The 22,180-nt window shown below is 40.9% G+C and overlaps 2 protein-coding genes across 9 annotated transcripts in view; both read right to left on the bottom strand.

Moving 5' to 3' along the window:
* Window positions 1-8,040, bottom strand: part of arhgef1b (Rho guanine nucleotide exchange factor (GEF) 1b) — a 39,621-nt gene extending 31,581 nt beyond the window's left edge. For 2 of the 6 annotated variants that reach the window (XM_025005741.2, XM_017415547.3), the window contains exon 1: window positions 7,846-8,040. The gene's annotated coding sequence lies outside the window, so the exon portion shown is untranslated. The remainder of the gene's footprint in view (window positions 1-7,845) is intronic. The other 4 variants (XM_025005740.2, XM_017415550.3, XM_025005743.2 and 1 more) reach the window with 3 other exon arrangements.
* A 3,010-nt stretch (window positions 8,041-11,050) lies between these two features.
* Window positions 11,051-22,180, bottom strand: part of erfl1 (Ets2 repressor factor like 1) — a 51,319-nt gene continuing 40,189 nt past the window's right edge. For 2 of the 3 annotated variants that reach the window (XM_037980100.1, XM_017415294.3), the window contains exons 3-7: window positions 19,910-19,983; window positions 18,598-18,832; window positions 16,693-16,879; window positions 15,049-15,178; window positions 11,051-13,594 (exon numbers count right to left, since the gene is read on the bottom strand). In XM_037980100.1, the coding sequence (XP_037836028.1) occupies window positions 12,786-13,594; window positions 15,049-15,178; window positions 16,693-16,879; window positions 18,598-18,832; window positions 19,910-19,970 (1,422 nt within the window). In that variant the 5' untranslated portion in view covers window positions 19,971-19,983 and the 3' untranslated portion in view covers window positions 11,051-12,785. The remainder of the gene's footprint in view (window positions 13,595-15,048; window positions 15,179-16,692; window positions 16,880-18,597; window positions 18,833-19,909; window positions 19,984-22,180) is intronic. The other variant, XM_017415296.3, reaches the window with a different exon arrangement.

A 22,180-nucleotide genomic window follows, 5' to 3' on the forward strand; every position in this document is an offset into this window, starting at 1 on the left:
TTTCACGAAAGCACAACAATATTTGTAGGTGTGCTTCTTTAAATTCTCCCGAGCAGATTAGGCCTCCAGACAACACGATCGTCTTCATTTATTCGCCAAACATGGACCTGATTGAAGATAAGACTTAAATTCTCAGAGATCAGACCTAATGTGAGCGAGTGTCTTCATTTGAGCCCAGGACGATAAAAAGGCAACAGAACAGTGGTTCGAGTCTTTACACAGAGCTAAATTATCCCAGGAATCTTGTCATGGCTCTGACAGTAAGCAAACAACACAGCGGAGAGGGCGCTCCGGCAGATACTGAAGAAAACGTTGCACAGCTAAGCACAGGGGAAGTCATATCATGTGTTGGTGAAAGAGGGAGCGGTTCGATTTTGTGCTGATGGTGTGAAGATGACATGAAGATGCCTATTCAGGCTCATTTTCTCACAGTTTGCACGCTCTCTATCCATTCATTTTTATATATATATTTTTATTTTTTCTAAGGAGCATCTCCCTAAATATAACTTCCTATTTTCCCTTCCAACCTTCATCTTCTCCACGTCCAGTGGAAAATAAAGCAGCTCCTTGTACCTTCGCTCGAAGACAGTCAGTGCATTCATGGCCAGCAGACAAGAGCCAATTATGTCATTTAACAACCATTACATGCTGGCTAAAATAAGGTTATGACTGAACACCACAGGACAACTCAAGCAGGGTTTTTTTTTTTTTGCTTTGCATCGTCATACCTTACATGTTGTTCTTTATTTTTTGCTACAAAAGGAAACATATTTATGCAACAGTGTTGTTTCAGTGCAATAACCTTATCGCGATTTTACTTGGCCAAAGCTGCTGCAGGGAGTCGGTGACCTTCGATTCAGACATTTTTAATGATACCGAACAGCTCCGTCCCCTTAAATCTCACAAGACTCTCCGGCGTCTGTTAACATTTTAAGATGTTTAAAAAGGTATCCCATAAAATGAGATGCAATCTTCTCTTGTATTCATGCGCACATGTTTACAATGGTCGAACAGACCTTTGGTTTGTTTACCTGTCTCCTTATAATAACAGCAAACTCCAGCCTCCTATTCTGGGAAAAACTCCCCCCCCCCCCTTCTCCATTCACTCGCACCGTATTCCTATAAAGAGGTCAGTGGCCTCATGGAAACAGTTGATAGGCTGGGAAAATCGACTGGCATGGATTGGCAGTTCAGAGTGAACCTCCAGCTTGGCCTAACTGCTTCCATGTGCGTTTGTGTGCGACTGAGTATTCGGGGAGCAAACATCGCCAAGACCAAACAAAAAAAAAATCTCCATTTAGAATTTTCAGGTGAAAACCGTTCCCGTCTCGTTCAGTAGTGTGTCATGTAGATCATCGCGTCCGGCGGGTTTATCTGAGCTGCGGCTGATTTAAAGACGGCCCCAGAAGAAGATGAAACATCGTGCTGAATATTTCTGAGAAGAATTGTTTTTCTTCGTCTTGCCCGGAATCAAAAGCTCACGAGCCAAACTGCCAAAAATGCGTCTGCACACAAAAGGCACACCTTGGTTCACGATGCTGAAGATTTCATGAACATCATGTGCAATTCAGGCGTGCAACATTTTGTTTTATGCATTTTTAGACTGTGTGAGGCATTCATTTCTGCAAGAAATCAAAGATCCTAACACAGTCCTAATCCCAGATCTGCAATGATTATAAGTTTAATTAAAACTAATTTTTAAAGTGAAATTTGAGTTAGCTCGAACCACAGGAAGTGAAATGAGTAGAATACTCTTGAATGGGTATGAACAGTGTTCAAATTAGCCACAATCTATCTTAGATCTTCATAACTTCTGCTTTGTTAAACGTTTTAGCGTGTCAAAGCAGAAACATGTAACAAAAAAAAAAGAACTGCCTTGTTTAATTTGAAAATTTGCTTTTTTAAACAAAAGCAAATCGAATATTCATTAAAACCCTCCTAATATTCAACAATACAGGAAGCTTTGCGATGCTAGTTTAGTGAACAAACAGTGAAAATGTGAAATGTTGCCATAGCTTTGAAAAAGTGACGACTGTCATTTATCACTTTCCAGAATATTATTAACTAAGAAAAAGTTTTTTTTCTAATAAACCTTCAGTGAAAACATTGAATTTAAAAGGTCCTGTCACTTATCAGAGGCCTATTTTAAGTTTCTAGCCTTGTAACGGATAATGCTTTAAAAATAAGCTCCATCTAACTACAGAAATATCTGAATTATTTTCACTATGTCACAGGGCCAATGCACTTTTCAGCAAAACTTTCAAGACCTGTTGTACATTTTTCTCCCAAAAAGAAAAGGGCTCTCTACCTCCTAGCTTTTTCTGAGGTCTCTCCTGCTCTCTGCATTATGTGTCAAGTGATTTTAAAACACAAGGTGCAGTAATCATCAGAAAAAGTCCTGATCAAACTGAAATGATGGAATGGAGTTGAGTTTAATCTGAAGAAAATGACATCTTAGTGTTATTCAAAATATTTGTGGAAATACTCAGTTTGTAAATCTGAAAGTGTAGAAGTTAGAAAGTCAGGCATGGCTGCAGCAGACGCTTACGACACTGTGACAAATACAAGATGCCTTGTTTATAAAGGCCACAGGGCTGACATACAGTCAGAACACTGTCTTGACTTACTCTCTCAACTGAAGGACCTTTCACCCCACAGCTCCCTCCCCATCTTTCACTACTCAAGAGTAAACATTTTCTGAGGAGTCCAGTCTCGTTTTTTCCACTCCGACCCTCAAATGAAAGAGCTTATTCTCCATTTCCTCTCACACACACTAGCACACTCTCCATCCCATCAGCTCACCAGCCGTCCCTCTGACTCACGCCTGAACAGATGGATCTAACTCTTTCCATTTGCCACTTTTTTTTTTTTTTCCTTTTCCACCCAGTGTGTGAGAGCAATCAAACTGCTGCAGCTTTAGGTTAAACTTGCACAAAAATCTCCTACCATGAGGGGCCAAACTAACTGCATTCATTTTGGACCCAGAAGAGGTCACTTAATTATCTGTGTGTGTGTGTGTGTGTGGGGNGGGGGGGGGGGGGGGGGTAATGTCCACCACTGCACACACAGCTCACTTGTCTCTGACAGACACTGACCACACACACGCTGCCTTATCTTGGCTGACAGCAGAGAGATGACAGAGATTGGCAGGTGAATACACTGGCTGCACACCATTTGCAGCCGGGGCGACAAAGCGGTGGGCGTGGCTTGCACTCCATTTCAAGCGGCGCATCAGAGCAGGGCATCAGCTAAGTGCCCTGCTCAGATCTGTGACTGATCTCGCCTCTAAAGTCCAAATATGATTAATAAAGTCACTGAATTAGCTGAAAAAGACAATTTTTTTTGTCAGTGTCGCAGATTTACGTTGTCAGCTGTTACATGATATCATACGTTTAGATTGTGCTGATAGCTTATCTCTGATTTAGGATAACACTTCCTCCCGACTGTTTATTAAAGAGGAGGCTCCTCCCTTCCCTGCTCATCATTTACTTCTACCTTTGTCATTGCCCAGATGACTCAGAAGGAATCAGGGCAACCAGCGAAATGCTTCTGCGAGCCACTGGAACTCAGATGACCCGTCCACGTTCGTATTACTGCTGAACAGCTGATGGTACAGATGAGGCTGCCATGATCGACTACCAAATGAAAACAGTAAATAAGGAACTTTGTTTAAACCATCACAAACAATGATATGGATGATCCAGTTAATTAGCCACTGATTGTTTTTGGCAGATATGACCTGTTAGCACACAGGTGGTGCTCAAGATGGGCATGCCTACAACCGATTGTAGACGGTCTTGGCAATGTCTTTTCCCTTACACATGATGGAGCATTATAAGTCCACAATGGTTTTGAGCAGGGACAAAATCATCTGTAGCAAGAACATGGTGGTTTATCATTGTGGTGGCAGCATATTGGAGTCCTGAGTGGAGCGTGGTGACCTACAAATTGTGCACACCGGGATGGCTTGGTCATCAGAGTTTGAAAGAGGACTGGCCACCCTGGAAATAACCAAGCATAGGTGTGATAATGATAGTCGTGCTAATGTTTTTTGATACGGTGCCTCGCCAGGACAGGCACACAGTGTGGTGAGGGCACAGGAGAACGTCTCTGAGCTGTAGAAAATATCTGGAAAAAACTATCTGACAAGTACTAAGAGAGTAGCTGCAAGTAAGGATGGGAAGTGATTTTTAAAAGTTTGAGGTCTAATTAAAATGAGTAACTTTAAAGAATCACAGGAGGGTCACAACTGTCTTTTTTTTTACACCGGCACCTGGTAGTGAAATGCCAAGTTTTCCTTGTATTGCTCTACTGACTGGTAAAGGACTGCTATAGTCAGTGGGTTTTTTTTTTTTGACAACACCTACTACCCACCTCTCTCCCCAGAAAGTAAAGGTAAGAGGGAAAGGGTGGGCTCAGCTTTACTGTTTGAATATGTCAATCCCCTTTCACACTGATTCATTAGACCGATGAAAATGGAGGAATATAAGGATCCTCAGCTAGCGGAATTAGCACACAGCTCGGTCCCTGAAGCCACCATTTCATTAGAGGTTTGAATAACCACCAACAAATTCAAGAGTGGTTTTGCTTAAAATGCCCATCCCTAGCAACAACATGAATTCCTTCACACTGAACGAGGTTTTCCAAACGTGCCATGATCCAGCCATGTTTTAACAGCTTGTTGACAACGCAGCAGGGTCATTAGCCCGTGTGAGGGGATCTAAGGACACTAGATGGGAAAAGACGGCATGTCCTTAAACATAGCATTATCCTCAGCATCATGTATCCCAGTTTATGACAAAGACAAAAGAAGATTCTGTAGATGTATTGAAATTTATTTATTTATATATATATATATATATATATATATATATACACCTTTTTTTCAACAGGTGCTTATTAAAAGGTGAGCAGTTTGATAGGTTCATCATTTTAGGAAACAACAACAAAACAACTGTTGAAGCCATTTAACCACAGCAGAGGAAAGAGTGTAAACAGTAAACAGAAATGTGACTTTCTGTTTTGGTCAGGAATCCAATGATTATACAAAAACCAAAACAGTTTGGGATAAATTATGCAATTAATGTGACAGATCCAATCTGATCTGATCTGAAGTTTATAAAAATCTCAATGCATCCTTAAGACATTGAGTAAATTTGATTAAAAAGTAAATAAAAAATTATCAAAATGCCAAGAGTCTAAAATGAAAGCTGTTAAAATGGAATCCAGCTTTAATTCATTTCATTACTTGCACCTGTTGCAGCATGCCTTCTATGTTGCAACCATTTCTATATTGTTTTTTCTGTCTGATCGTCTACCTCTCATGCATAAAACAGCCTTCTGACCTCATGTGACTCCATTTCTGAAACCTGCATTAATGAATCAGTAAACACATTAAGGTTTTTTTTACAGCTAACCCCTTTGAGTGACCCTGTAACGACTGCGAATTGTAGAACACCGGTGCAAAAAAACGCTGACATTTTTTCCACGACTTACAAACCTCTTCTGTACACACAAACCCATGACTGATCTGTGTAAACAACTGCAGAAACATACGGAGGCATGTTGCAGCTTGCCGTTTGGAAAAGTGCAGAGATTAGCTGTGGTTTTACAGGCATCCTTTCATAATAGGTGCAGCACGGCGTAGCCATCTTCCAGTGAACTCCACTGCAAGCTCATGTGTTACTTCACCCCGCCTCACCCGCTGAACTCATTCAGCAGGAATCAGTTGATTTCACTGCTGACCTGCGGAGAGAAGAGGAGCAGCCCGGCCGGCTCTGTCTCTCATTATCTGCTGCCTGTTCGTCAAACTAACTGCAGCCAGAGAAGAATACCTGCGTTCTCTTTGAAGTCCCTGGCCAAGCTACAGTAAATTATTAGCTTTCCAGCAACACAGCTCCAGGCCCTTAGGACACCCCCAGGCTGTTCAACTGTGGGTGCCTCTGTCTGTCATTCCCGCTGCTGGGCATCTTTCATTGAGGCTGACAAGAATTGTTACGACCCAGGTTTATTGTCCGAGCTGCCCTCTTGCAGGCAGGGGATGTAGGTGAGTTTATGTAGGCCTAAAATTACAGAAGGAGCAAGAGACAGGGAGGCAAAGAGCAGCACAGCAGCGCCGATTAAATAGCCAACATTCCTTTAAAAGGAAGAGAAGGTAGCCTTTGGGCTCCAGACAAGCCTGCACTTGCAGACAGAAAGAGCGAGATGACAAGTGCAGAGCTCCTCTCGTCTAACAGAGCGTAACAGGAAGTGGCAAGGCCTGCTTCGCATGGGGCCTCTTGGGTGCAGCGGCGCCTGCCTGGGAACACGTCACGGGCTCCAAAAACCACCAGCTGCAACGCCCTTAGCACACGGCACCTAATAACGAGCAAGCCGAAACGTTAACAACACCCAGAGGAATTTTTCCACGTTCGCCTTGACAAAAAAATAAAAAATAAATAAAAAAGACAGGTCGGCGGACAAAAACCTGCACACGTTCAGGTTAGAAACGAGGGCAAGCACAAGAGATGGACTTTTTCTCTGAGGTGCAGCTGTCCAGCCTCCCCCCCACTGAACCGGCATCACTTCTTCAGCTTCACCATGAGGTTTGTGACATCATGAAGCTGCTGTGGCTGTACAGTAATAACAGCTTCCTGTGAACACAAGAAACCCTCAGCAGTTCTGCGCCAGCGGTGCCCTTTGTTTCACGAGACAAAATCATTATTGGGAATCAATTACGCACAGACACTAATTATTGAACTCTGTCTACACTGAAGCACCCACTCTATATTGTCTGATCTAATGAGTGAGAGGTATGGACGAGGAGGAGGAGGGTTGAGACTCACTATTTAAAGCCCCATGCAAAAACAAGGTTGACAAATATGAGGGGAAAAAGAAGGAGGAATTCTGGCAAAGGCTGTCTTAGACATTTAGCTTAGCTTACTTTTCAGACTGACAACAGCTAAAAGGGTTATAATGAATGAAAACATAATGGATGCCTCTTTCTCTTTTTTTTTTCTTTCCACAGAGACCTAACCTAACTACTTAGGACATGGCTCCCTAGAGGCCCAAACAGGCAGATCAGAAGAAATAATTTATTCCATGCTCAGGCTCTGTGTGAGGGACTCCCTACAAGCCTTGGTGCTGAAACTTAAAACTTTCTATGCCCCCTTCCTCACATCTGTCCGTCCGGATTTTCCGAAAACCTGTGCAAATTCCAACACTTTCAGAGCCCGTTACTGGACCCGGTTCTGGTTTGGCTGAGCGATGATTTCCGGCCCGTTTCGACCGGGCACCCCGACATTCGGGTCTCAAAAAGGGAGATAAAACGTATAGATTTCGCAAGGTCACCTGCAATAAACTAAGCCCCGGCAGCCCATTGCACAACACAACCCTCGTCGGGGAATATTAAACTGATTTGTAGTTCGAGATAAAAAATAAATAAATAAAAAAAAAAAACCCGAACGGGGTCGAGTAAATCCTCCATGGCTCGGAAACACAACAACTCTCTCTCTCTCTGTCTGCCACCTGAAGAAGTTTCACCAGCCTGTCTTTAAACGCAACACATCTGACACATTGTCCTGAGAGTTCAAAGGAAGCAGACTCCGAGGGGGGACAAAAAAAAGGACACAAATGGGTAATTAAACCCCGTAAAACCGAGCAGCCAGCCGAGCACAGCATTCCTGTATGTGGACGCTACCGTCTGCCGCTCTGAGCGGGGGTGGCGGTGGCGGAGGTGGGGGGGTTAAAGCCAGTCCTGTCGGTGAAACAAATGGCTCTACGCGACTTTAAACGCACCACACGAAGCTACAACGCTCCAAGCAGCTCCTCATATTCGCTATAGTTGCGTTAAAACGGCGTACTCACCCGTGAAAACAGAGAAAAAAGACGGGCGAAGCGTCTAATGGGTTTCCTGCTCGAAAGTTGCCGTGTGTCAGTGGGAGAAAAAAAAAAAAACAGTACGCGGAAGTACACATAAAAAAAGAGGCTGAGGGGAAAGAGCAGTGACTAAAAACTAACAGTTTGTTTCTTCTGGGATGGTTGAGTTCACTTTACTCGATAGTGTATAAAAGTGACAACGATGTATCTCCCAGTTTCGGTGATTTTGTTGTATTTTTTTTTTTTTTTTTTTTAGCTTTGAAGTGAAATGAAAACGGGGCTTTGCAGCTTGTTTCCGCGCGGTGTCACACAGTAACGCGTCCCCCTCCGAGCCCAGCCGAGACTCCAGATTTAACACGTGAACTGGATTTACAGGCTTCTCTGGGGTCGGAAGAAAAGCTGCACATATCCAGGCAACATGGCGTTTATTAAAAATAACAACAGCCTATTTGACGAGAAGCAACTCGAAAGCTAACAGATGTCTTTGTAGTTTATCATTTGTTTTCTCTTTAAACGCAGCTCATCAAAATATACATAAAACATCCACTGATAATACCAACAATCCTGTGTTTAATATATTTAGTAATTGCAATAGTTTATTTATTTATTGCTCATAACGCAAAGCATTCTGCTTCACTTAAGAGTTAATTTAAATGTGCTAAAAATAAGTTAATCATGTTAGATCAAGTCTCAAATGCTCTTTGTGGATGTTTGAACAGATGTTTACAAAGTTCAGCGCCCTAATCCCCAAATTCACTCCTTTTCTTGTTCAGGTATTCCTGCTGATTGCGTGTTTTTAGCGCCACCCTGTGGACAAATAGCGTCACGACTCATTCAGTTTACATTGTACTGCAAACTTAAACAGTTGAATATAAGTACATAAAAAAAATACAAATGCAGCTGTGAAAAAAGTGCTGTTTTACAGATAAATCAGGCAGTTAAAACCGTAACCGAGCTGCTACATGTGCAGGAAAAAAGGAAGACAGATAATAATAGATTTTAAATGTCTGCAGTTCTTAAAAAAGCAAAACAAAAACTTCAAACTGAAGAAATATTTGAAAGAATCCCAGCGCTTTCTGGACAGTCCTCCTGAACTCCTAAAAATGCTCTTTAAAAAAAAGTGTTTTTGGTTGTTGTTCTTTAAATGTGTTGCACACTCTGATTTCAGTGATTTTAAAATTAAAATACAGAAAAACACTTTTTTTGTTTGTTTGTTTAACCTGGCCTGTCATGTCAATACTAGTTTAAAGTGAATTAAAGCTGTAAAGTGTTGAAAATGCTTTTTACATTAAACAAAGCAACAAGTTATTCAGTAAAAGTTTTATTTAAATTAGTACACCCTTGCAAATATATATATATATATTCTTTTTTATAGTTGGATTATTACACAGGATTTATGATAGAAGCTTTTTTTTTTAAATTTTGACTAAAACTGCAGATTTTTCTTGTTTTTTGGGGACTGATTTACTGGTTTGTACAAACTTAAAAGTGCCAGAACTGCTCTTACAGCTGCTCTGAGCCAGTTGTTGATGTTAAATATTTTCTGTTACGGTATATAACTCTAAAATAAATCATTAATTTCAGTTTTACTTAAGTGTTCCGCAGTTTATTACGTTTATTTTATTTTTGTGTGCAAATGGGAGGATTCACCTCCGAGTGCAAGAAGTAAGAAAGTAGCAGGAAAAGAAGTGATAAAGTAAACTCAGATTTTTGTACCTTTTTTTTTCTCCAGTTCAAACCTCTGAGTTCAATATCTGTTTCACTTCAAGTTGCTGTCCATTGTTTAGTTGTAAAACAAAACAAGGTTGGGTTTAAAACCTCAGTGTTTCAGTTTACATCTGAGAGCGAACACAAACTGTATGCTTTTCTTTTATTCATAATTTCCAGAGAACATTTTGTATTTCTAAGAAGAGTCAAACATCCATCTGTCAGTTCAGGAAATAAAAATATATGAAAGCACAACACGTGTTCCTGAAGGATGTACAGACAAAATATGATATATTACTTATCATTAGTTTATTTTTTTAATCTGATCATTTGAACTGGAACCTTTTAAGAATCAGCTGGTGCTTAAGAGCTTAATGTCAGAATGTTGTCGTTCTCTTTGTGAAAAGTGCAGATTTTATCAGTCAGAACAATAATGTCTCAAAGAATCACGAGACGGTTTCGCCTCACGCTGACGTGTCACTTGTTCCTATTTTAGGTGAGGTGTGAGAAGCCATCAAAGGAGCTTTTTTATCATTTAAATAATTATTTAAAACTGTCATTGTTTAATTTTGCAGTCTTGAAAATAGAGTATTTTGCATAAGACACGGATAGAACAGAAAAGAATTTAACTGTTTTCACGTTTCCTAAGTAAACTCATATTTCTTGGCTCTTTATCATAAACCTGAAAACGTTGACAATATAATAGAAGACAAAGTAAATCAGGTAAACCAGATGTTAGACATAACAATGGTTTGAATGTGTAAATAAAATGCCTGAGACTGTGTCTCAAGATTGGTCTTAAAATATTTAATGGAAATCTTCAGTAAAGTTGATTGTAATTATAATAATAAAAGAGGCGTTTTGTGTCCGAACAGCAAAGCAGGAAAATAATGACTTGAACGCACAATTTGGAGCAGAAGCGCAGCTAAAGAAAAGAAGCTTTTAAAAATAAATGTGCACTGTGGGTGTTTTTTGTTGTTGCTGTTTAGCTTTTTCAGCTTCATCCAGATGGATGAAACTGGAATTTTCTTTCATTGAATTATTCAACATTTACAGCTTTAATTGTGGGGAACATCTTTTATTAGTAATCCAGAAGCGTGCTGTGAAATCATTCAACTTTTAATTGCTGACATATGCTATTTTGTTACGAATGGAAGCTACTGTAAAATATTTATTTGTGTCAATTTGGTTTAACACTGTCCAAACCATTCTGAATACTCCTGATCTGATGGCAAAAATTCAAAATGTAGCCGAAAGTTAACAAATATAACAACCCAAACTGAAATTCAGCAGATGTTCAAATTTCAGATGTTCAATTATAGCAAATTATAAATTGTATAAGATTAACTGATTATGTAAGTGTATTGATTTTCAAACATCATACTAAAACTGCAGAAAGGTTAACAGCTGACCCCAGTGCTGAGCTTTTTGTAGCTCTCACATCATGAATTCATCCAACAAACTCAACAACAGCCACTATCCAGAATATTATTTATTGCTTTTGAAGGTAATAATCTTTTCTTCATTTTGCACTTTCCATTTTTCCTCTGTACAGTAAAATAAAGAGAAATGACAGGTAAACTCGCTGCACCCTCAGTGTTGGATGTGCACACTCACATACAGAAAAGGAAAGAGTATTTACAGTGTTAGTGGGAAACTTCACACGTGAGTGACTGCTGAGCTTTCCTGTAAACAACTCAACAAACATAGAGCTTTACAATAAGTTTACAATAGAGCTTTCACAAGTGATCCTCAAAAAACCACCACCGTTCCACGAACCAAAGTCTGCAAAACCTGAAAACTGCACAACAGAGTTCACTCGGTGAGCTGTAGAAAAAAGGCGTCTCATTAAACTGGCAGAGAGCAAAAAAAATGAACTGATTTTTTCAAATATTCCCCCCCGCTCTTTAACATCTTACAGCAAATCAAATTGCAATGTTGCTGCTGGCAGCAGTGACGAAACGCATTGGTTCAAAAGTAATCAAAACTGGTTTTAAGGGGAGGATTTAAAAATCAAAATGCAAAGACCAGTAATATTCACATTTGGCTAATTACAGTATGGTTACACTGGATGAATGCTAACAAGAAAAATAAGTTTATCAGCATCTTTTTAGAAAGAAAGGTTTGTTCACCGGGCATTTGATGAAAAATGATCAAAGGGCAAATCTAACCAGGGTTAATTTAATCAAAGACAATTCTCAGAATGAACTTTGTCCACATTATGTAAATAAAAAAAAAAACCTTCAGATTGCAGATGTTCTTTCATTAATAATTTAAACTCTGATACACCTAGACTTATAATCTCCCAACATGTTTAAATACTAAATTAAATCACAACAATACAGCTTCATCTTATCATAGTGAATAATAATTAAATGTCATGTACATCATATTAAAATATCTACACAGAAATATTCATACAAATTCAAAATTGGTCCAGCTTCCTCGTCTCTCTTTTTCTTTCCTTTTAAAAAATACCACAAAAAACATAAACTGATGCAATTAAAACTAATAAAAATGTGAATGTTTAGCATTTAAATGAACAAAGATTCAATAAATCAATGCTTACATTGAAAAAAATGGCTTAGGAGAAGCAGTTTTAGAGGATTGCAAAGATGAGAGTATTTGACTGAGGCGATGATTGAAATGACCACTAGGTGGCAGTATTTGACAATCTGTCAAAAGCTGTTTTTCTAAAGCTATTTAAATGATTTAAATCTGAAGAATTACAACAAATATGAGTAAAATTGGACCAGTCTGAGCTTTACTTGTCTTTTCTTTTAGTAATGATGATTTTTGTTCATGTTTATTTATGTTTTCATTGTTTTGTTGTAAATTATCACCTCGTTGTACTCTCTCTAAGCTCAGCCGCTGACAGCAAATTAAAGAGTTCTGCTATTCAGTTAAGACAAACATTTAGTTTGAAAAAAAAAAAAAAAAATTATAAGAAAAGGAAAGGTGGTGATTCAGACAACTGACACCTTAAATATTGATTATCCAACGAATTGTAAAATGGACGAGACAGGTGTTTTATAAATGTTGGCAAGCAAACAGGGAAACAGTTTCAAAAGTAGAAGTGCTTTTCTTGGGAAAAATGTTCATCTTGAGTGAGAGAAAATGAGATCATTTAAAGCAGAAAAGGTGCATCACAAATGTCAGGAGAGAAGAAGAGAGTTCTCAGAGTGCAGACTGGTGAGATGGTGGACGCATCAGAAAAAGTCTTAGCTGTGGATCATTTTCAGAGTCTCTGCCTCCCTGTGTCTGTCATGCAGAGCCATGGAAGGGGAAAGCGATGAAGGAAGGGATGGGGGCGGAGGAGTAATGGGCATCAGGCTCTTCAGGGGATGGGGGGACACCGGTGGGGGGAGCGAGGAGATAGGGGGCAGCAGGCTCCCCTTCTTTCCATCCAACATGAGCTGTGGTCGGTTCACCAGGCCGGACTCCTTCCCGATGCTAAATTCGTGCTCATTCTCATTTTCTGAGCTGCAGTCGCTCAGATCCGTTATCTCCAGGTCTGAGTCTGACTCCGGGTCCTGCTTCACGCCCCCTCTCCTCTCTGAGGGGCTCTGCTGGCCAGTCCCTGTCCCGGCCCCGAGGCTGACGGCTCCCAGCCCCAGACTTAGCCCTGTGCCGGGGGGGTTGGCCTCCACCCTTTCCCTTTCCCCCAGAGCCGCCCCGTTCCCGATATCTGTCCGACCCATCGTCAGGCTGCCTGGGTAGGGCGGCAGGCAGAGCCGGGCTGGCTGACCACCCGCCGTGCCGTTCGTTCCACCGGTTTGCCCCCGCTCACCTCCACCAGCCTCCCCAGGGGGGAGCAGTGAGGAGAAGGGGTGAGGCAGCTGGGATAGGCTGCTCTGCAAAGGGTTGGGGTAAAACTGGGAGGGGTAGAGGGAGCCAGGGGGCAGTTTGGGGCAGTTATTCAGAGAGAAGGCCCCTGGGAGGTAGGGGTTGAAGCCCCAGGGGTAGTCAAAGGGTGGGTTGCGAGGGTACGGGCCCAGCAGGGACGGGGGCTTGGAGTAGCATGGGGTACCTGCAGGAGAGAGAAGATCCAGAGATGGAGGTTAACTCTCAGAGGGGGCAAAGGTTTCCTGACATACAAGATCCAAGAGTGTTCACTAATTATAGTCAATATTTGCAATTCTAATCAGGAGCCACAGGGGCTAATTCTGGCACAGTTGCTTTCAACACAAAAACCTGATGGTTCATTTATGCATGCCAGAACTGTGTTCACATTGCTGCAACACAGATGTGACCACAAAGATTCTGCACCGCAGTAAAAAGAGATTAAGTTTAAATTTACAACTAATCATTTCTGTGTTGGAAAAAAAAAAATATTTGAAGACATTAAGATTAAAATTTTATGGGACATTTTAACAGTACACAAACCTTGTTGGGAAATAATGTTAATCTTATGCCAAGGCATCATTTTAGGTTAAGCAAACCCTTTCATTTAGGCAAATCAAAAATTGCCCTGCATTTTAATTTGTAAGCATCAGCGCATAACATAAAATAGGGGTAAATCTGAGGTGATGCTGAAATCCAAATTTAATGAACAAACAAAAGAATTGCCTCTAAACCAACTCGACTTCCTTCCAAATGACAACCGACTTAGAGATTCTGTCTCTGCTGCAGCCTCCACCTCTCCCGGTCTCACTCCTTCCCTCTTTCGCTCTGTTATTTACTATGCAGGGCTAATTTGACAGCGCTGAAGTCTCTGCGTGCTGGGCCAGGAGTAGCTGGCAGACACATGAATATTGAATCAGTCAGGCAGGCCTCACTTGCTTATGAAAACACAGTAATGGGCGCCCACAGGCCACAAACTGAAGCCTGCACCCTCAATTAGGGCCTTCCTGCCTGGGAAGGGATTAGGACAGCAGGGACACATGGGAGGGGAGAGGAGGGTGAGAAGGGAAGAAGGGGGGAATAGGACCTGAGGACAAACAGAGTGGGGAGGAGGGGGGGAGAGGTGCATGTGTGTGTGTCTGTGTGTGCATCTGCTTTACTCGAGCTCTGCAGATTTGTGTGCATTCTGATGCAGAGATACGGGCATAAGGGGCTCTGGCAGTCGAGTGCACTTCCACACTGTGCTCGCTGATGCACGTGTGCTGAGATAGAGGAGGACAAATGTGAACAATCATGCCAAAAAGGTGGATGAATTCTCCAGCCTTCAACTTGTTTCTTACCGCTGCTCGCCTGCATAATTCACAAGCTAACCTGGTTTCTCTCACCTGAAGTGCAGCCTCACTGCAGGCTACTGTGGGACAGTTTTCTTTCTTATTTCCTTTAACAATAAATGTTCATGCCTCCCCATATCCTCATTCCTGTCTCTGCTCTCCTCCTTTCCCTCTTCATCCGCCTCCTACTTCTGTTAAAAAGTCTGTTTTTGGACAAAACAACCTCAGCATAAAGCATTTTTGTCCTCCTCACACCTCTTGAGATGCTGAGGGATTGGAGGTACAAACTTCTTTCATCCCTTCGGCTCACCTGAACTGAGGAAGGGGAATGTGTCCAGTCTCAGTTTGTCTCCTTCGGGTCCCGGTGCTGCAGAGCCTCGATCAAACAGAGACGTTCCTCTGGCGGTATCTGGCAAACGGGGAAACAAGGACTGTATGGCCTGAGTGGCAGAGAAGAGAAGAGAAAGATCAAAACTAATTAATTTGGTCGACAAAAGCACGTATGTAGCACAAAGGGTAAAGTCACATGTTGACGGCACCCTGCAAAGCGGGATGCAAACAGTCACACAGTCGCAGCAAGGTCAGGATAAAAGGGAAGCCATAGGACAAAAAGGGAGGTAGAAGGACGAAGAGGCTCAGAGACTCAAAGGCAGGAAAAGTACAGAGTCAAATGGAGACCAGAGATTAAGATTGTGGGCACAAAGAAGAACTGACATGAAGAAAGAGGGATTGTGGGCCAGATGAAAGGAACGTAGGACAAATAGGAGTGGGACGTGATAGACTGACAACTGTTCAGAAAGTAGGGCAGCTGCGTGTGCTCGTGGCTGTATTTTCTGTTTAAAATATGTGACGAACTGGGAGACGAGTTAAAGTAAGAGCAACAGTCAAACCTTGAGAATCAAAGGGACAAAGGTGGGATTTTTTTTTTCTCCCTTCGCATGGCTGTGGATCAATAGTATCTGTCACCCCCGCAGCCCTTATAAGTTTGAAAGTTGAGACTGTACTTCCAAGCTTGCGAGAGCTGCGTTGCTTAACAAACCGCATTAATGACCCGCTATTGATCTGATCTGACACGACCCCTTTGCTTTCTGTTTCTTTCATTTTCAATCAATGACAGATGGATACACCATCGGAGACAGGGATGAGAGAAGGAAAGGGGGGGGGGGATAAGATTTTCTTTTGTTTTAAGACCGTCCCTCCCTCTTGGTCTCCTTCAGAACCTCAATCTTCTTATCCCATCTTAAGGATGGCACAGACAAATGACGAATGATTCTCCCTTCACACTGTACCCTTAAGTTAGCTGCATGTTCTCGCACATTAGATGAAAATATGTGGACAGCAAAACACACATTCAGGTCTAAAATAAACTCCTCTTGGACAGTTTATCTGACAGCTTTAGAATTTAAAGTAGAATTTTTAACATTTACTTGATTTTTCTCCAATTTCTTCAGAATTTATAAGATATACAAATATTTTTCTTTCCATATTAAAATTTCTGTTCTTGCTGCGTGTATTCTGTGCTATGAAACAATTTACCTCTGTAAAAATGTTACAATCTCTCAGGGCAAAGTGAACTGTAAGCCATTATGACAACAATCAGATACAATAAATAAAAGATGGCTATGATGAGTCGTACCATTCTCTTGTAAAAATGGGAATTTACAAGAGGGGTCTGAGAAATATAACAACAAAAATATCACAGCGGTAAAGTGGATTTCAGTAACCTGAATGAAATTGTTGCAAATAAAAAATAGAAAAAAAGAGCGCAGTAAAGTGTTACACTGTGTTTTACTGGTTTGCTTTTTGTATCAGAATTAATTTCTTTCTATTCCTGTGTAATGATAAGATCATTTAGATTTGAGCATCTCATTTTTACAGAACTGGATCATATGCATTCATATATGTGATAAAAACTAACAGACATGAGTAGACCCTTTCCCAAACCTCATCCTACCGTTCGTACCTCTGGGCTGCAGTCTGGCGTGGCGGAGCCCCCGTTAAAGTGATTCTGGGCCAGAAAGAAGGGAGAGTTGGCCATGTCCAGGATGGGGTAGTTCACCAGCACCACCTTGCTGAAGTTAAACTTGTATGTGAAGCGCTTCCCTTTTGTTTTGTGCAAAATCCGCTTGTTGTAGTAATACCTGCACAAAGGGAAGGAAGAGAGGGTATCGATGGAGGGATGGAGAGAGGTGGTAAAGGATAAAGGAAAAAGGAAAAGGGCAGGGAAGGATTAATTTAATGCTCGCATCAAGGTTTTGTGTTTGCTCACTGTAAGAGAAGAAAACAACTTCAGTGCTGTGAGGCAAAGAGCTATGCTGATTTCCCACTGTTTTTATTCATCTCCTCTCTTCTCAAATCAATTTACGCCTCACTGCTTTTATTCGATACAGCGTGTTGTTTTTTTTAAGGAAAATCTGATTCAGTCATTAACGGGTGGAAAAATAAAACCAAAAGTTAAATTTTTTTGAACTCCTAACATACAGAATAACAATTTTCTTTCACTGAGCACTAGACAATTTCTTATTTAAAATAAATAATGTGGGTAGCATGAGCACATATGATAGGAGCTTTGGAATAACAAGAAGGTTATCCAAAAATATTACTTTAAAAAAGGCAAAACAAATGTTTTTGTACAAAAGTAAAATGCATTTTATCCAGTAGATAGGTTAAATAGAGCATTAAGTTGTTATGATTGAAGGATAAAACAGATAATTTAGAAAAAAAAAACACTTTTCATTTGAAGGTTTAGTTCGACAATTAGCAGCAGTTTGCTCTCTGAAACTCTCAAACGGCACCAAAAAGCTGTTGCCATTCCCAGCCATGCGACACATTTACAGGGAGGTGGTACAACAACAGTGGTCTCCATGGTGACGACCTTCGGTGTCTCCCGCTGGGCATGTCAAGCTGTCGTCATGCCAGTTTCCTTTCCCACCCACAGAGGTGTCACAGAGTATAGTCTGCCAGGATGCCGGGTGGATCGGCGGTAGGGAAGGGGGAAAAAATAAAAAAAATCCCAGAGCCATCTGGTTCAGGTAAAGGAGCTGAGAGCTCAGGCGGGAGCAGCGTGGGGNGGGGGTGGGGGGTGGGAGGAGCCACAGATGTGTCACAGTGAGAAACAAACAAATCTCAAAGAAAATTCTCTCTGCTTTTCTTTTGTTCCGGAGTGAGAAAGCGTTACACAACCTCAGCATTAACCACTGGCGAGCAGTTCCTCATTATGCACTATATCAGCAAACACAGCAGAATGTTCATATCAGCATGTATTCACGGTGGCTGAACCCAGCGCAGTGATGTGTACATGTTTTGCTTTGCATGGCAATTGTGCCTTGGCCCCTAATTGAGCAATTAAGTGAGGCTAATTAAGAAGGCTAATTGTGGCCCCAGCCAATTCATAACAATTAGACTCTGACGACAGCCCCCATTAACGAGAGGCCAAAGGAAAGCAGAGGGAGGGGGGGCGTCAGGATGGTGGGAATTTGCATAATAAAATTGTGAGAGTATTTTGGGGGTGTACGCTGCTGAATGTATACCATGTGTTGGATATATTCATCTTCCAAAAGTTTGCTGCTGAACACTTTCTCAATTCGGGAGAAGCAATCTTACATTGAGGCTTAATTTCCAAATCCCTATTGAATTTTTTATTTGGCAGCTCAGTGGTGAACTTTCCATAAGGATGTCAACAGATAAGCAGAAATTGAGGGTATTGACGTTCCCCTGGAAAAGACTCACCTTCATCTTTCCATTTTTACCAACATGAAAAGACGGGAGATGTTAGGTGAGGATTAAACCCCAGCATGAGTAAACAAATAATCCAAACTGGGACGTGATAAACACTGTGACTTATCTGATCCATACGTACCTCAGAGCCCTGCTCAGCTTGTCGTAGTTCATGTGAGGTTTGCACTTCCTTATGCCCCACAGCCGTGCCACCTCGTCTGGGTCCTTGATGACGAACTCCCCGTAGTCCCCCTGCCAGGCGATCACGCCCTGATACTCCTCCTTCTGCAGCAGCTCCAGGATGAAGTGCCACAGCTGGATCTGCCTGGAGCCCGGGCTCGACTCGGGCTTGTAGGCCCAGTCCGGGAAGGCGAACCCTGGTGAAGCGCGAGAAGAGAGGAGGGGGGTGAGGTTAAGGCCTGTCGTTTGTCCTGCTGCTCGCTAGGGGGGGATTGCTGTCTGGATGACTGATGAGTGATGGACTTGAGGGATGATGTGTTTAATATCACAGCACGTGCCTTGAGCAATGTTAGTCTGTGCTAATGCCCTCTAGCCTCAACAGATTGGTCAGGGGGATGATGACAGCTCGCTGGGGGAGATATGGTTGATGCTGCTTGGGTCTGAATTTTAAAAGCCAACTGTATGTGCCTCATACACAGAGCTAGGTAGCTGTGTGACTCAGCCCATATAAAATCTGACTCTAATCGGCTTCGTAAAGACACGAGATGTAGAGCCAATTATTGTTTGCTTGTGTGTAAATGGATGATTTACACACAATAATATTTAGAATAAACTTTGGCATAATTTCAATAATGATGGCGATGCTTTTTAATAAAACTAGAACTTACTTTTTATCATCAGAATTGTGTATTTGCCTTTGTCTGTGTGTGTGTTTGTGTCTGTTGACAAAATTTCTCATGATTCCCTTGGTGAATCTTGATGAAACTTGCAGAAAGTAGTCAAGCAGTCAGAAAGTAGTGTTTTTTGAGACTGATCCCAAAACATATTTTGAGCACAAATAGATTGTGCAAAATCGTTATTTAAAGTTTTGCCTTTAACCATTTGCAGTCTGTCTGTCTGTTAGCAAAATATCTCATAAACCACTGAACAGATTGAAATGAATCATTGGATGTAAATCTAAACTGATATAATGCAGTCAATCTTTCATATATTGAGCTAAAAGGAAGTGGTTGTAGCGAAGAATAACTCACAACACATACTCTGACTGTGTGATTGTGCATGACATTAAGAGGATCTTAGTGTAAACCTGAAAGGCAGTGCACGATATGCATTCATTCAAGGCAAGCCATGCTTTTATTTTGGATATATTTTTCCTTGAATGAAAATTTGAGATTCTGTAAATGTTTAAAGTAAAAACTTCAAGCAGGTTTGATGCAACAGGTAGAATTAATACAAAGTATTGTTTAAAGTCATCTAATAATGATGGTTCTGACCTGGTGTCCAGAGGGCAGGCACAGGGGGGAGCAGCAGATCACTGACGCAGTTGCAGTCCATGCCTCCACAGCACCTGAAGCAACACATGTGAGATGCATATTAGACTTCAGCAACTGGAAGTACAGGAACACAACAGAACATCTGATAAACCATTATTCAGCCAAGTCAAAGTTAACTAAGTTTCTTTCAGTTAGCTGAAGTCGAAGGGTGTAAACTTTGCTGAAAACTGAGATATTGCGTAAAGGTCGAGTTCAAAACGATACTTTAAATCGATGTGAAATATAGCAAGGTTATGTTTCATATGTCTGTGGTGGAGATAAGGTGTTTGATGGATGTGATCTTGTGTAGCCACCTGAGGCTGAGGCTGATGCAATGTGCGGGACATCCCTATAGTGCGTTTCTAACAGGAGGAATTACACAGACTTCTGAAAACCATTTTAAATATACATCATGGTTCGGTGAGTTATTTGTAGAGGTTTTGGAAAAATACTTTACACATTAAGTCAAACACGTTAGGTTTAATGAACTTTTATGATACAGAGATGAACCGAGGGAGCTGGTCCATCGAAAGTTTATGATGAATTCAAGGTCATAGTTTCAAATTTATTTTAATGCAAACAGTTACAAAACCATGCTGGAGTCAAATTGTAAAATGAATGGGAAACCTAAGCCTGAAAAACAAACACTGGAGCAAATAGATGATAAATAAAGATGCCTTTCAGGTCAGATTAAAACACAATAACAGAGGAAGTGCAACAAAGTGTGCACAAAAGACAAGTTAAATGGATTTTAATATGATACTGTGGACCAATTATTCCAAAATTGTATCTCCTATAAAAGTTTGTTTTGTAGCCACTTTAAGCTCCCCTGGAACCCCCTTTTTAGATTTAGACAAAGTTGAAAATTCATATTACTGCCTCTGTGCTTTTCATTGATTTACTGTGTGAGCTGTTTTAACAGAGGCAGGAGACATGTCCCCTATCTTTAAAAAAAATAAAATAAAAACATGTTCTTGACAGAAAAAAAAACTCAATTTGAATTTGATGTTTTCCACATGTGATAACATGGTCAAAATGTTCCAAAATCACACAAGAAACGTGCAAAACCTGTTTCGAATATTGAATTGACACATGTTCGCAGGTGATGACAGGAAACGTGAAGTTCATGTGTTTTTGTTCAAAATTCACATGGGAAACGTGCAAAACATGTTTCACATACTGTATGTCACATGTTATTTAACATGATTTCACATGTGGTGTTTGTGTGGTTATATTATGAGGGCAACAACTATATTTATTTAATTTATTTCAAAGATCCAGCTTAATGATGTGTGTTTGGTAAAAGAACACAAACAGTAAAAGTGTAAGAACTTGTTCTGCAAGGAAACTCTGCTGCACTTGTTTCATTTGGCTATGAGCATTATACTCAATGGAAAACACTGTTATATTTACAAATAGACAGTGTTTTAACTATATTTCCCATCCCATATACCTAATATGTATAATTGTTCTTATATTTTAACTGTAGTTTTTTAACATCTGAAAGTTCGGATCAGATTTCATCAAATGAGAGCAAAATGTCATCACTGTAAAAAATAAGATCATTTTAATTTTTTTGTCATTTAAGTCATTTGTTTTTACAGACAAATTTGCACTTGCAAAAAAAATTCAAAAACAAAACAACACCCTTCAGTTTTTGTCACTAACATCGTCCTCAGAGACTTTTGCTCAATCATGCGTGTTTCTGGGTAAAGGAGAGCTGGGCTGATTTGTAAATTAGAGGCTAAAATTAAAACATCTGTTAAATAAATGCATTCAGACATTTGCAGACAGGCGGCGGTGAGGAGGTTTTGGTATTCTGCAGAAGACGGGGTCTGGTTTGGATGTTGCACTTTCATCAGGCTTGTTTTACAAAGCTCAGATGGAAGCGATGAACCTGCTGCTCCACTTCAACGTTGGCCTCTCTATCTGTCTCTTCGCTCCCTGCCTCTACTTAATTATGCTCTGTGAATTTTGGATTTTCCCTCCAGCATTGAAATGGAACGTGAATGATTAAGGTGTGTTTGTATAAATTATTATTGCTAACTCCAGGCACTTCTCACTCTCCGACCCCCCTCTCTCTTTCTATCAGTCCCTGAGCATCAATCTCACCCTGTTTCTAGCCTTTGCTCTTCATCCTCCTTGTTTCCAAGCTGCTCTCTTTGTCCACAGATTTATAGAGCAGGCATCCAACCTATCTCACTCTTAGTTGTTTTTTTTTTATCTTATCAT

Source organism: Kryptolebias marmoratus, linkage group LG16 (assembly GCF_001649575.2).
Source record: "Kryptolebias marmoratus isolate JLee-2015 linkage group LG16, ASM164957v2, whole genome shotgun sequence".
In the NCBI taxonomy this organism is placed as follows: Eukaryota; Metazoa; Chordata; class Actinopteri; order Cyprinodontiformes; family Rivulidae; genus Kryptolebias; species Kryptolebias marmoratus.